Here is a 15,044-nt window from a genome sequence, read left to right as displayed (position 1 = left end):
AGAGGATTCCCCGGTATTCAGGGATCCGGCAGATAGGCGTGTGGAAGCGCTTGCCCGCCACTTTAATCTGGTGGCGGGTTCCCTGTTGAAACCTGTGTTTGCAGGGGCTTCGCAGCAGGATCAGCTCATCCACACTGCAATGTTCCTGTGCAATGCAGCCTTGGACGAGGCTCCGTTGGTCGCCCAGTTGTCGGCGGTGGGGGATTGCGATCCACAGCATTACCTGGTTACAGAGCTGGTCGGTTGACCACGCGTCCATAAAGACAGTGTCTGAGGTCCCCAATGAGGGGGGTCTTTTTTGGGAAACTCTAGATGAGTTGATTAGGGGGCTCGCGGGTGGTAAGAGTACTCTGCTGCCCCAGGTCACCAAGGGTAAGTTCCCCCGCACACAGAGGGGGCCCTCCTTCAAGACTCAACATAATTGCTTTCGTGCCTTTGGGACGCAGGAGAAGGGTAAACCCTTCCGACTTCCCGGTGGCCACAAGAAGCCGTGGTCGGATAAGCCAAGAGCCGGTCAGTCTGGTTTGGCGGCCCAGTCCACCTCTTCCTGAAGGGAAGCCCTCACCCGTTGTCGGGGTGGGGGGGGGATGTCTGCTTTCCTTTTAGGAACCCTGGTTGTCCGGCTGGAGTCCATCCGGTCGTTGGTGGCCTCATTGAGTCCTGGGGGCATCCATGTAGGCTGCGTATCTCCACATCCATATTTTCGGGGGTCATCAGAGATTTCTCTGCTTCGTGGTGGCTGGGGAGCACTACCTGTTTGTGGCATTGCCTTTCAGTCTCTCTTCAGCTCCCAGGATTTTCTCCAAGGTGTTGGCTCCGGTTCTAGCTTTACTGCGCTTACGGGGCATTGCAGTCCTCGGTTACCTGGATGACCTCTTGTTAAGGTTGAACTCATGTGTGACCTTGGCGAACGATCTGGCCGTGACGGTTCGGACACTACAGGAGTTCGGGTGGACCATCAATTTTCGGAGTCGGCACGGACTCCCTCAACTCGTCTTTAGTGCCTAGGGATGGTCCTGGACTTTGCTCAAACTCGGGTCTTCCTTCCGGAGGACAAACTCGGGACTCTGCGGAAGGAGATCAGTGCTCTCAGGCACAACGATCTCTCCTCTTTGCGGATTTGCATGCGGGTTCTGGGCCTGATGGTCTCGGCCTTTCGAAGGAGTTCCGTTTGCTCAGTCTCTGCATGCGGAGATCCTGGACAGGTGGGACAGGACGCCTCAGTCCTTGGAAAGGAGGATTTCATTGAGTCGTCGGATCTCTGGTGATGGCTCCGGTCGCAGTCCTTGCCGTGAGGTCGGCCTTTCCGGCCTCTGTTATGGACGATTCTCACCGTGGATGCCAGCCGGTTGGGCTGGGGAGGAGTTCTGGGGACTTCGCTACCGATAAACGTCTTGGAGCTCCGAGCGATCAAGCTTTGTCCGGTGGTCATCTCAACTTCAGGGGTGTCCGGTCCGGGTACAGACAGACAATGCCACGGCTGTGGCTTATATCAATCACCAAGGGGGCACCTGGAGTGCCCGGGCGGCCAAGAAAGTGGCCGAGATTCTGTCCTGGGCCGAATCGCATGTACCAGCGTTCTCGGCCATTCAAATTCCGGGTGTGTAACACTGGCAGGCGGACGGTGTTTTTTTGCCAGACTTTGGACCAAGGGGAATGGTCCCTACATCCGGAGGTCTTTCACCTCCTGTGCGCCCGGTGGGGGACCCCGGACATGGATCTGTTTGCGTCCTGTCTCCACAAAGAGGTGGAAAGGTTCGTAGCCAGGACTCGCGATCCTCTGGCAGACACCGCGGACGCATTGGTGGTGCCTTGGCCCCGCTATCGGCTACTGTATGCCTTTCCTCCCATTCAACTGTGTTCAGGTTCCTCCGCAGGTTGGCGTCAGAAAGGATGTCAGTCATTCTGGTGGCCCCGGACTGGCCTCTACGCTCCTGGTACGTGGACATCGTTCAGATGGTCGTCGAACCTCTCTGGCGGCTTCTGCTGAGAGACGATCTTCTGTCTCAAGGACCGATCTTCCATCCTGCTTTACAGTCTCTGGCTTTAACAGGGATGTAGAAAGCCAGGTACTGAGGGATAGAGGTCTTCCTCGGGTGTCATCCCTACCTTGTTACAGGCTCGCAGAGCCACTTCAAGGAAGATTTCTCACCGCACCTGGAAAGCGTATATCGCTTGGTGCGAAGTGCATGGTTTTCACCCTCGTTCCTTCTCGGTAGCGAAGGTCTTGGCCTTCCTGCAGAAGGGCGTGGATCAGCATCTGATGCTGACTACTGTCAAGGGTCAATTGTCAACCTTGGCTGTCTTTTTTCAACGACCTTTGGCGTCGCATTCTTTGGTCCGCACCTTCATTCAAGGGGTGCGGCAGCATTTGGCTCCCCCGAGGAGAACTCTCTTGCTTCCCTGGGATCTGAATTTGGTTTTGTCAGTGTTACAATTTTTGTAATTATAAAAAAACCCAGAGCAATGAAGATAAGGAAATCTACAAGATTAGGCAGAAAGAGGCCAAGCAAGTTATAAGAACTTCTAAAGCGCAGGCAGAAGAAAAACTAGCTCAGTCTATGAAAAAGGGGGATAAGACATTCTTCAGATATATAAATAAAAAAAGGGAAATTAAAACAAGGAATAACTAAATTAAAAACAAAGGACGGAAGGTATGTAGAAGAGAATAAAGGGCTAGCCGACTGCCTTAATGAATACTTCTGTTCAGTTTTTACAGAAGAAAAAGAAGGACCTCCACTTGAAAGGATGACTAATGAATCGTTTGATGCATGTGTCTTTACAGAGGAAGACGTTCTAAGATTGCTGTCTAAAGTGAAGACAAATAAGTCACAGGGTCCTGATGAGATACACCCAAAATTATTAAAAGAGCTTAGTGGTGAGCTGGCAAAACCATTAACAGATTTATTTAACCAATCATTAGTAACAGGAGTCGTCCCGGAAGATTGGAAATTAGCAAATGTCGTGCCCATTCACAAGAAAGGTAGTAGGGAGGAATCGAGCAACTATAGACCAGTGAGTCTGACATCAATAGTAGGCAAATTAATGGAAACCCTATTAAAGGATAGGATTGTGGAACATCTTAAATCCTATGGATTGCAAGATGAAAAACAACATGGGTTTACTTCAGGGAGATCATGTCAAACAAATCTTATAGATTTTTTTGACTGGGTGACTAAAATAATAGACGGTGGAGGTGCAGTAGACATTGCATATCTAGATTTTAGTAAGGCTTTTGACACTGTCCCACATAGAAGACTTATCAATAAACTGCAGTCATTGAGCATGGACTCCCATATTGTTGAGTGGATTAGGCAGTGGCTGAGTGACAGACAACAGAGGGTTGTAGTCAATGGAGAACATTCAGAACAAGGTCATGTTACCAGTGGGGTACCTCAGGGATCTGTACTGGGACCAATTTTGTTTAATATCTTCATAAGTGATATTGCAAAAGGCCTCGATGGTAAGGTTTGTCTTTTTGCTGATGACACAAAGATATGTAACAGGGTTGATGTTCCTGGAGGGAAACGCCAAATGGAAAAGGATTTAGGAAAACTAGAAGAATGGTCAGAACTCTGGCAACTGAAATTTAATGTGGATAAGTGCAAGATAATGCACCTGGGACGTAAAAACCCAAGGGCAGAATATAGAATATTTGACACAGTCCTGACCTCAGTATCTGAGGAAAGGGATTTAGGAGTAATTATTTCAGAAGACTTAAAGGTGGGAAGACAATGTAATAGAGCAACACGAAATGCCAGCAGAATGCTTGGATGTATAGGGAGAGGTATAAGCAGTAGAAAGAGAGAAGTGCTTATGCCGCTGTACAGAACACTGGTGAGACCTCACTTGGAGTATTGTGCGCAGTACTGGAGGCCATATCTCCAGAAGGATATAGATACTCTAGAGAGAGTTCAGAGAAGAGCTACTAAACTAGTACATGGATTGCAGGAAAAAACTTACCAGGAAAGGTTAAAGGACCTTAACATGTATAGCTTGGAAGAAAGAAGAGACAGAGGGGATATGATAGAAACTTTTAAATACATAAAGGGAATCAACTCGGTAAAGGAGGAGAGCATATTTAAAAGAAGAAAAACTACCACAAGAGGACACAGTTTTAAATTAGAGGGGCAAAGGTTTAAAAGTAATATGAGGAAGTATTACTTTACTGAGAGAGTAGTGGATGCATGGAATAACCTTCCTGCAGAAGTGGTAGCTGCAAATACAGTGAAGGAGTTTAAGCATGCATGGGATAGGCATAAGGCTATCCTTCATATAAGATAGGGCCAGGGATTATTCAGAGGATTCAGATATATTGGGCAGACTAGATGGGCCAAATGGTTCTTATCTGCCGACACATTCTATGTTTCTATGTTTACAAAAGCCTCCCTTCAAGGACATCAGAGAGATTCCTCTGCCTGTGTTGTCACAGAATGTTGCCTTTCTGGTGGTTATCACGTCGGCTCGCCGGGTGTCTGAATTGGCGGCCTTGTCCTGCCGTTCTCCTTATCTGGTACTTCATAGAGATGAGGTAGTTCTGCGACCGAATCTGTCTTTTCTTCCCAAGGTGGTTTTCTTCATTCCACCTCAATGAGGATATTGGGTTTCCTTCGCTGTGTGCATGACCCAAGCATCCTAGGGAGTTTGCCTTGCATTCTCTGGATGTGGTCCGGGCAGTCAAGGTCTACTTTTCCGCCACGGAGTCGATTCGGCAGTCTGATTTTCTATGTTTTTCCTGAGGCACCTAGGAAGGGATCGGCCTTCTCCATGGCGACCATTTCAAAGTGGATCAGACAGACTATTGTTCAGGCCTATTCCATCACGGGTCAGGTTCCTCCTTTCCCGGTAAAGGCTGTTCTACTGAGCTGTTAGTGCCTCTTGGGCTTTTTGCCATCAGGCGCCTGTGGCTCAGGTGTGCAAGGCGGCGACCTGGTTGTCCGTAATTTTCAAAAGTTTTACAAACTTGATGTTTTGGCATCTTGGATGCTTCCTTTGGCCGTGACGTTTTTGAGTGCGGCAGTTGTTTAAGGGGACATTATTTTTACTGTCCCTTTTTTTTTTATGGGGTTTTTTTTTCTGGGTTTGTTTTTTTCCTGTGGGCTCAGGTTGTTACTGGCCCGGCTATTGCGTTTCCTTCTATATTGGTTGCGTTGCTTTCCCACCCCTCATACCTGCACTGCTTTGGGATGTCCCATCAGTGAAGGCTAATACCATTGGGCGGCGACTGTCAGAGGACGTAAGAGAAAATAGAATTTTTGTAAGAACTTACCGTAAAATTATTTTCTGAGTCCTCTTGACAGTCGCCGCCTCTGCCCCTCTGGTTTTTGGATCTGGGGGTTGTTGCCTTCCGGTACTGCTTGCTACAAACTACAAAAGAGGTAATATCAGATTGGGTTCTGGATAATGGCTGAGGGATGGCCCCCTAGTGGCGTGCCGAGGTATAAGTTTTTTTGTATTAACCTGATAATTATCTGCCTAGCCTGCTCCTGCAGAGTGCGCCATTACCCATTAATGAAGGCTAATACCATCGAGCGGCGTCTGTCAGGACTCAGACAATAATTTTACGGTAAGTTCTTACAAAAATTAAATTTTTTTTAAAAATAAAAACAGAATTACACTATGGATTTCTCCTGGTTCTTTCTCCCTCCACTCATGAGGTTCTTTGACCTACCTGCTGGAGTCGCAAAAAGAAAAAATCATTCTTTGTCACTGGAGGATTATTTGTAAAACGCAGGCATTTAACCCATCGCTAGTCAGTGAGTAATGGCATATGGAGGGGAGCACAACGGCACTTGTTGGAACATACTGGCACTGAAAGAATAAGATAAGCAGCACTTTAAAAGATTTATTGTACAAGCACATTTTTTCCACTTTAGCTTTTAATTTTTTACAAGTATTATGTTTCTACACAAATAATGTTAAGAGCTATTAAGCACTTTATGGTTGGACAGCGCTGGAAACGCACATTAAAACCAGTAAAGTTAGCCACTTTTTTTTTTTTTTTTTTTTTTTTTTTGTATAATGTTAAAGATGTTATGCCAAGAATCGTGACCTTTTATTCTAAGCAAAAAAATTGTCAATCTCATCTCTGAAGTCTCAAAACGCACAACAAGCAAAATACCTTTAATTTCAATGGCCCCTGTTCACATCTGAACGTTTTTGTCTCCTGAAGCTAAACGTCTTAAGCTCAAAGTACGTGAGCTGCTTTTTTGGCAGATTACAAGCGTTTTTGTTAAAGGTCAATGCCTGCCTCCAAACACCTGCAAAAAAATGTCTGCAAAAAGTCTGAAAACTATACGCTCAGGTGTGAATGGAGCCTAATATATAGGGAGACCGTCAGAGATGTATAGTAACGAAGTAGAACTACTTAAGTACTGTACTTAAGTACCGAAATGCGGTATCTGTACTTTCCTAGAGTAGAATTTTTTTTTCTCCTACTTCTACTTTTACTTCACTACATTTTTTCGATGATTTCGATACTTCTACTCAAGTATTTTTTTTTTGTGCTGCATAGTTACTCGTTACTTTTAAAAAAATTACCAGTGCCAGAACAGTAGATGGCAGGTTGCATAAAGCTCAAAAAAATGTGTATGTCATTTGTAAATCAGCGCATACGAAAATAAAGGCTGTGTATAATAAAAGCTGCTATACCAAATCTTTCCAATAAAAAGAAAATATGAAACAAACAAATAAATGGTGCTACAGCGCTTAAAGTGCATCAAGAAACTACTAACAAACACAGGTTAATCATTTGAATAAATCATTTGAAATAATAAAAACAATATGATGTTCAAACTTTTGACTTATTTCTTTAATAACTACATAACACAGTACTTGTACTTCTACTTTCAGTACTTGAGTAGAATTTTTTTATTTAAAACTACTGGTACTTTTTACTTTTAGTACTTAAGTAGCAAATTTTTTGAAAAAACTACTTGCAATACTTAAGTAAAAAAAATGTTGAATACTTTAGTACTTCTACTTAAGTAACTTTTTCTGCGAGCACTTCCACTTCTACTCAAGTAATTTTTTGATCGAGCACTTGTACTTTTACTCAAGTAGAAATTTCGAGTACTTTATACAAGTCTGGAGACCGTACAGTTATACCATAAGATACAAGAGGGACCTGCTCAGAAGAGATTACAATGTAATTGGGTAGCAAAATCAGTACGTTTCTGCCTTTTCTTGCCTACTTGCACACTTAGGATAAATACTGAAATTGCCACCTGTACCTTGATCCAAAGCTCTGTTCAGACATCTGTTTTAGGCAATTGGGGGTACTGGGAAATCCTGTCTATATTGCCCAAAATGTAAGCAGTGAAATGAATAGCTGATCTGCAATAACTGTATTACAGAAAAACTTTTGGCAACCTATATTGGTTATTTGTGTTCTTGTTCTCTGTAGCTCTTGCAGCAACTGAAGCGATTGATTTGTGACCTGTGCAGATTGTACAACCTCCCACAGCATCCTGATGTGGAAATGCTGGATCAGCCTCTGCCTACAGGACAGGTATTCTTTATAGTTCCCTAGACACATGGAATAGTTCTTGGCAAAATGTTCTAAAGGAAAAGTCAGTGCTGTGGAAATTTTGTACATAATTTTGAAATATTATGTAATCAACATACTCTTCACCATACTTTCATATATCATATGTTATTGAATGTCTTTGCCTTTTTAGTGTCATTTAGAGCATTCTAAGGCCTTACTTTGGTCACTGCTAGCAGTTTGCTATAATCTGCATAATTTTTTTTTTTTTTTAACTAACCAATGCTTTCTCTCTATGTAAAATGCACCAAGCAGAGTGAAAACACCAGATTGTCCAATTTACTTGAAGCCCCTGTTTCTCAGTTGAGGCGTGCTTTATGACTACATGTGAACATTACAAATTGTGTAGCCTCCCAGTATTCAGGGGAGATAGCTGTATAAGGAGGTGACTGCAGAATACAAATGCATACATTCAGCTGCTAATGCTATCCAGGAAATACTGCGGAGGTGTTCAGCCCAGAAATCTCATTCTCATTACCTTTTTAATATGCCCTTTAGCCTCCCAGCTTTCTAGAGACTGGGAAGAATAAAGTATGTAAGGAAAATGTTTATGGATTACTCAGGGGTCTGTATAACTAGAGGGATTGTGAAGATGATGGGTATAGAGTAGTGAGGCAAATCATGCTATATTGGCAAAAATGTGCCCATTCCAGGAAGGAGAAGGCTCTGAGAATTAAAAAAAGTGATGAAGTGGGGAAGGGGAAAAGAGGTCGAGTGGAGCAGTGCTAGAATGGTAATGGAGGGTAATAGAAACATTTTACCTGTGATCATAGTATTAGTGGAGGGATGATCGGCTTTGTGCAGCAAGGTTGTGGATCACGGGGTGTGGGCTTTGTGCAACAAGGTTGTGGATCACGGGGTACGGGCTTTGTGCAACAAGGTTGTGGATCACGGGGTACGGGCTTTGTGCAACAAGGTTGTGGATCACGGGGTATGGGCTTTGTGCAACAAGGTTGTGGATCACGGGGTACGGGCTTTGTGCAACAAGGTTGTGGATCACGGGGTACGGGCTTTGTGCAACAAGGTTGTGGATCACGGGGTATGGGCTTTGTGCAACAAGGTTGTGGATCACGGGGTACGGGCTTTGTGCAACAAGGTTGTGGATCACGGGGTACGGGCTTTGTGCAACAAGGTTGTGGATCACGGGGTACGGGCTTTGTGCAACAAGGTTGTGGATCACGGGGTACGGGCTTTGTGCAACAAGGTTGTGGATCACGGGGTATGGGCTTTGTGCAACAAGGTTGTGGATCACGGGGTACGGGCTTTGTGCAACAAGGTTGTGGATCACGGGGTACGGGCTTTGTGCAACAAGGTTGTGGATCACGGGGTATGGGCTTTGTGCAACAAGGTTGTGGATCAGGGGGTGCGGGCTTTGTGCAACAAGGTTGTGGATCAGGGGGTGCGGGCTTTGTGCAACAAGGTTGTGGATCACGGGGTGCGGGCTTTGTGCAACAAGGTTGTGGATCACGGGGTGCGGGCTTTGTGCAACAAGGTTGTGGATCACTGAGGGCGATCTGGTCACATGATCTCTCCAGTGGCCGGCTTCAGTGAAGAGGAGAGATCACCAACCATGGTTGCTTGAGCCTATGTAAAGATGTCACCCATAGCCTTCCTATTAAGCATCCATTGACGACTGTCCCAACACTGAAGCCGGTTCTGGGAGCTGATCATGTGACTGGACTATAGCGCTATCAGCATAGGTAAGTATAGACCTCTTTCTATTGCAGGGTAGTTGGAATAGGCTTAGAATGGGGGTGAGAGAAAGTTTAAAAATTAGGATTTGACTGGACTACTACTTGAAGTAAAGGGGGCTAGTGGTAGCAATATACTGCAATGATGAGAAAAAGGGGAAGTGTGGTTGTATTTTGTTGTTAATGTATGTGCCTTGCCCCTGGTGCTTAACCTGCAGTTCTGAGGCCCTAGCAGTCAAAAGTCAGAACATTGATTTGTAAAGGGGCAGTAATGGCAGTGATCTCTGGCAGTCTTGTTTTGCATAGCTCTACTGTCTCTTGCATCATGCCTCCTATTCCCAACCACACCAGCAGCATGTCCAATCTGACCATCTACTGTATTATGCCCACAGTCCCTGACTGATCCCTGTATCATTATACAGTGGCAAGAAAACACCCGTGGTATGTGAACCCCCAGAAATTAACTGGTTTTCTGGAGTATTTTGTTATAAAATGTGACTAAGCTGATTACACAAACAATTCTAATTTCTTGATTTTATTGAGCATACCTATTTTAACATTCAAAGTGCTGGAGGAAAAAAGTGAACCCATAGACTAATCACTTCAGCGAAAGCTATTTGGAGTCAGTAGTTTGCACACCTGGAGTACAGTTATGAAAGGAGTTTGGAGGTGTGCTTTAGAGCTACTTTGATAAGACACTTTAAGACTGCTGTTCGTAGGAATCATCTGCTGATGTAAACCATGCCTCGCAAAAAGGAGCTCTCTGAAGACAAGACGACTTAGAATCAAAGTTTATCTGCATGAGGCTGGAAAGGAATACAAGGAAATCTCAGTGTTTAGGCATCCATCAATCGACCATTTAGTACTGTGGCTACTCTCCTAGAAATAGCGCCCAGTCAAGATAATTCCAAAGCCACAATGCAGAATCCTCCATTGAAGTAAATAACCACCCAAAAGTAACCACGAAATCCTTGAAGACCACATCGATCCTGGCAAATATCACTGTACATGAGTCTACCATATGTAAGCATTTGAACAGTCAGAGTGTCCATGGCCGGACACTATGGAGGAAGCTGCTGCTTTCCAAAAACATTGCCTCCCATCTGACAATTGCCAAAGAGTACCTTGGCAAACTGCAATGCTACTGGGAAAATGTTTTGTGGATTGATGGAAAAAAAAGTTGAATTGTTCGGGAAGAATACTCTGCAATATGCATGGTGCAATCAAAGCACAGCTTACCAACATCCCAACAGTAAAGTATGGTGGAGGGAAAATCTTGATTTGAGGGCCTGGACCACTTTCTATTAAGGAGAAAATTAATTCCCAAGCTTACCAAAATATCCTATAGAATATTGTCAGGGTGGCTATCCACCAGCTGAAGCTTGGTTAAAAAATTGCGTGATGCAACAGGACAATGACCCCAAGCATTGTAAATCCACCAGACTGGCTTCAGATTAAAAAAAAAAAAAAATGTGCAGTTTGAGTGGCCCATTCAGAGCCCAGACCTAACACCATGGAGATGCTGTGGAATGGCATCAAGACAGCCATTCATACCCGATATCCTACGGATGTGCCTAAAGCTGAATCAGTTTTGTGAAGAGGAATGGTCAAAAAAAATTCCTCCTGAACTTTGTACAGGTCTGATACAGAGCTACAGAAAACACTTGCTTGAAGTCATTGTTGCCTTGCTTTGCATTGCTGAGGTTTGACCAGCTGTTAACTCCATAGGTTCACTTTTTCCTCCAGCACTGAATTAATGGGTGCATTCAAAAAAGACAAGAAAAATAACATTTTATTTATCAGCTTAATTGCATATGTATTTAATGTAAATTAGATCAGCTCCCATTTTTTGGCAAATTACTGCAGAAATTGAATTATTTCTAAAGGGTTCAGCTGTTTCTTGCCTCAGTATACTGAATACTGTGAATTTCCTTGGTAATGTAAGGGGTGGCAGTTGAGAGGCCCCTGTACCGCAACTACTCAAAGCTTTTGCATTGCTGTGTATATCCATTGATTTTATTCTTCCCTTTTTTTTTTTTACCTATTTGCTCTGTGTGCCAGCTTAAAAAAAACTTGCTCAGTTTTTGTGACTTTTTGCAGAATGGCACAACAGAAGAAGTCACATCTGAGGAGGAAGAGGAGGAAGATATGGGAGAGGTAAGAAATAAAAACTGATAAAATTAGCGTGAATATCTCAAAGCACCTCTTTTATGATGGCCAGTACATTTTCTGCATCCAACACACTGCCAGGTGCTTGTGATTCCTAGTCCCCCAGTATACATTACATCCGGAAGTGTGCGTAATTGCTAGGTCCACATGGATTGGGGTAAAGGGCTAATCACAACTTTGTCAACAAACTGGGATCATGCCCAGTTCAGCTCAAGCTGCTGCAGTCTCTCTCTAGAGAGGGAGAAATACCCTGCAGCAGCTTGATTTGTTTTACCAGGTAGATGTTTAGGCCTCCAATAATACCAGCTTTAGACATAAAGAGCTGCAGCTAGCCTGCAATTTACCCGTTTTTTTGTGAGCCTGTTAGTGTTTTATTTACTGTTTCCCATTTCTCAGTTGGAATGCTTGTTGATGTCCCAGGTTTGCAGGAATTCCACCTGACCCTGTCACTCATTCAGGGCAGTGTTAATTTCGTCGACTAAAACGGACTAAAACATTTTAGTCGACTAAAATACGACTAAAACTAAAACCATTCAGATGACTAAAATACGACTAAAACTAAAATGGCATTTTAGTCAAAAGACTATAACTAAAACGAAATCGAAATTTGCTGCCAAAATTAACACTGGTGCATGCTCAAAGCTTAATACCATAAATATTAACATATTAGATTTTTCACTCCAGGACCAGCAGTAGTATATAATGAGTTTGGAAATTGTAGAGAAATGCTTAAATAATGCATTACAAATTACAATTGAACTACACCCATTCGATTATAGATAACTAAAATTAGTTTTAGTCGACTAAAATGTAGGACGTGTTAGTCGACTAAAATGTACTGGAGTTTTAGTCGACTAAATACGACTAAAACTAAAACACTTGCAGAAGACTAAAATGGGACTAAAACTAAAATGCCATTTTAATCCTAAGACTAACACTAAAACTAAATTGAAATTTGCTGCCAAAATTAACACTGATTCAGGGACACAGCTCCCACTTCTGATTTATGACTTCAGCTTTTGCTGCTTTTACACGACACTGAAGCATGATGGCAGTAGAGAGGTCATACCTGCAGACTGTTTTTTTTGTGTTTGCCGGTGCCAGATTCTCCTGTAGGCAACGATATAACAGTTGTCTCAGAATTCCCTGCCACTTTTCCTTCATATAGAAGATTTTGTGGTCTGTCAAATCACCCCCCCCCCCCACCGCCACCACATATAATTAACCACTTGCCTAGTGCCTACTGGGCATTTTTACCCCCTGCCTGTCCAGGGCAATTTACAGTTTTCAGCGCTGTGACTCTGAATGACAATTGCATGGTTATGCTACACTGTACCCATATGAAATTCGGAGGGGGGGGTGCTAAATAAGAGACCGAATATTTTTCATTTACATTTTTTTAATCTGTTTTTCTAAATTTTTCATAGCTTGTTAAACTTTGCAAACAGGTAATTTTTTTTTTTTTTTTTTTTCTATGGCTCTGATGAGGCTGATTATCCGTGTAGATGTCCCTTTCACACAAGTTGGTTAACTGCTCTCCTCACACTATCAGCGTGAGGAAAGGCATACTGATTACTGGCTCGTGTTTGCATCATTATGGGCTGTTATTGGACACAGCTTATTACGTGGTAAAGGGCCTTTACCCCCAATCTGTGATCAGCTGTCTCCCGTGGACACAATTGCAGAGCGCGCCATGGCAGGCACGATCACGGGAGGACATGATGCCCTCCCAGAACTGGTCGACCGCACTGTAGCCGTCATTCCGCTATAGCACGGTTCAGAAGTGGTTAAAGAACAAAATCCTGAACGGTGTATAGAATAAAATGGCAAATAAGTCTTGGGTCAATACGCATTATAAAAAATATTAACCTGGTTGGTCTGAGCATTTAGGAAAGTACCTCTGGTCATCAAAAGGTTCATTTGGGGAAGCACCCCTTTACCTTTTGGAATCTTTATTAAGAGTTTTACAACACAAACTGTTGGTGATAAATATACGAGCGTAACTGATGTCCAGAGCAAATTAAATTTTGTTACCCTAAATATTTTCTGTGTGTTCACATTTGTGTATTTTATAAATCTTAGTCTGTAGTTTTCATGTACTTCATCTAAAGTGCCTGGTTGATCCTACCAGTCACTTTTTCTTCCCTGTTCTAAACTGACCACATAAAACACAAGGGCTGAACTCTGCTTGCTTGATCAGTTTTTTCATCATTTGGCCACTCAGAGGTACAGGACACTGTGCAGACACGCAGCATGCCTGTATTGGGTAGTTCAGCCATCGTACCCCCTGACCAATCATAGCCTGCCTCTGGCATACAACCCCTCCAAATCACAGCCTGCATCTTCCCTCAGGCTAAACAAGACTATGGAATACAGGCAAACCATGTCTGTACATTGTCGTGTAATCCCACTATCAGAAAGATGAGAGGCATGATCACCTGACTCATCTTGTTGACCTTGTGAAAAGTGCTCATTTCTGAAATTAACCAAAAGCAGTCCTGGTACCTGTGTAGTTATAACTGCTAGAAAGTGTGTATAACATGTATGTTAAATACTTTTAACCTCAAAGTGTTAAGTTTTTCTATCATTTTCCAGTGCACAACCATATTTTACGTTAGTATTGCACAGTAGAAGAGCCCATTCTCACCATAATGCAGTGCAACACAGTATGTGCATATTTCTGTTTCTTTAGGCAGCCCATTCATTTTTTTTTTTTATTCCAGTTCTTGTACAGCGGTTTTTAAAACGTGAAATTGTGTGTGTGTGTGTGTGTGTAATATATAATATAATATAATATTATATATATATTTATATATATATGTATATATGTGTGTGTGTGTGTATATATATATATGTGTATATATATATGTGTGTGTGTGTATGTGTGTATATATATATATATATATATATATATATGCCAATTTTTTTTGTAATTTGAAAGGAGGTTTTGCGGAGTAAATCGATACCGAACATGTCATGCTTTAAAACTGCGCATGCTTGTGGAATGGCGCCAAACTTCTTAATCTTCATTGCTGACAAAAAAGGTCTAGTGCTAAAATTATTGCTCTTGCTCAGACGTTCGCGGCAATACCTCATGTGTGGTTCATCCCTCTCATTGATCACTTTTATCTCAAAGTCTGGCGCCTCAGGGAAAATGTTATACCGGGGAGGTTATGGCATCTAGCTGCAGCCATAACCCCTGTAATTAACACCAAACGAATGACATATTTTCCTAGTCAGGCGGTTGGTTAGTTGCTAGAGATGGTTGGAGGTACCATGCAAAATTTATGGCATTGGTACAGGAGTGTGATGGGCCCTTGGTTAGGAAATCTATTCTTTCTTTCCTTATGCTGTAGTATAATTTTTTTTTTTTTTTTTTTTTTTTTTTTTTTTTTTTTTTCTTTTTAGGATATTGAAGATTTGGATCATTATGACATGAAGGAGGAAGAGCCAGTCGATGGCAAGAAGTCAGAGGATGAAGGCATTGAGAAAGAAAATCTTGCCATCTTGGAAAAGATCCGAAAGAATCAAAGACAGGACCACCTTAATGTGAGTAACAAGTTGTTGGATGTCCTAACATATATACAACTGAGCCCTTATACAAAATGTGTTCATTATTGAAATTGGAAGAGCCATCA

General features: G+C 42.9%; 1 protein-coding gene across 1 annotated transcript in view; it reads left to right on the top strand.

Moving 5' to 3' along the window:
* Positions 1-15,044, top strand: part of UBE2Q2 (ubiquitin conjugating enzyme E2 Q2) — a 129,553-nt gene that overhangs the window by 29,748 nt on the left and 84,761 nt on the right. Inside the window, exons 3-5 of the mRNA XM_082252847.1 lie at positions 7,406-7,510; positions 11,338-11,394; positions 14,815-14,955. Coding sequence (XP_082108973.1) covers positions 7,406-7,510; positions 11,338-11,394; positions 14,815-14,955 — 303 coding nt within the window. The remainder of the gene's footprint in view (positions 1-7,405; positions 7,511-11,337; positions 11,395-14,814; positions 14,956-15,044) is intronic.

Source organism: Pelophylax lessonae (genome assembly GCF_965119305.1).
Source record: "Pelophylax lessonae genome assembly, chromosome: 4".
Lineage (NCBI taxonomy): Eukaryota > Metazoa > Chordata > Amphibia > Anura > Ranidae > Pelophylax > Pelophylax lessonae.
Note: the sequence above shows the minus strand (reverse complement) of the source record. Positions and strands in the feature narration are given on the sequence as shown.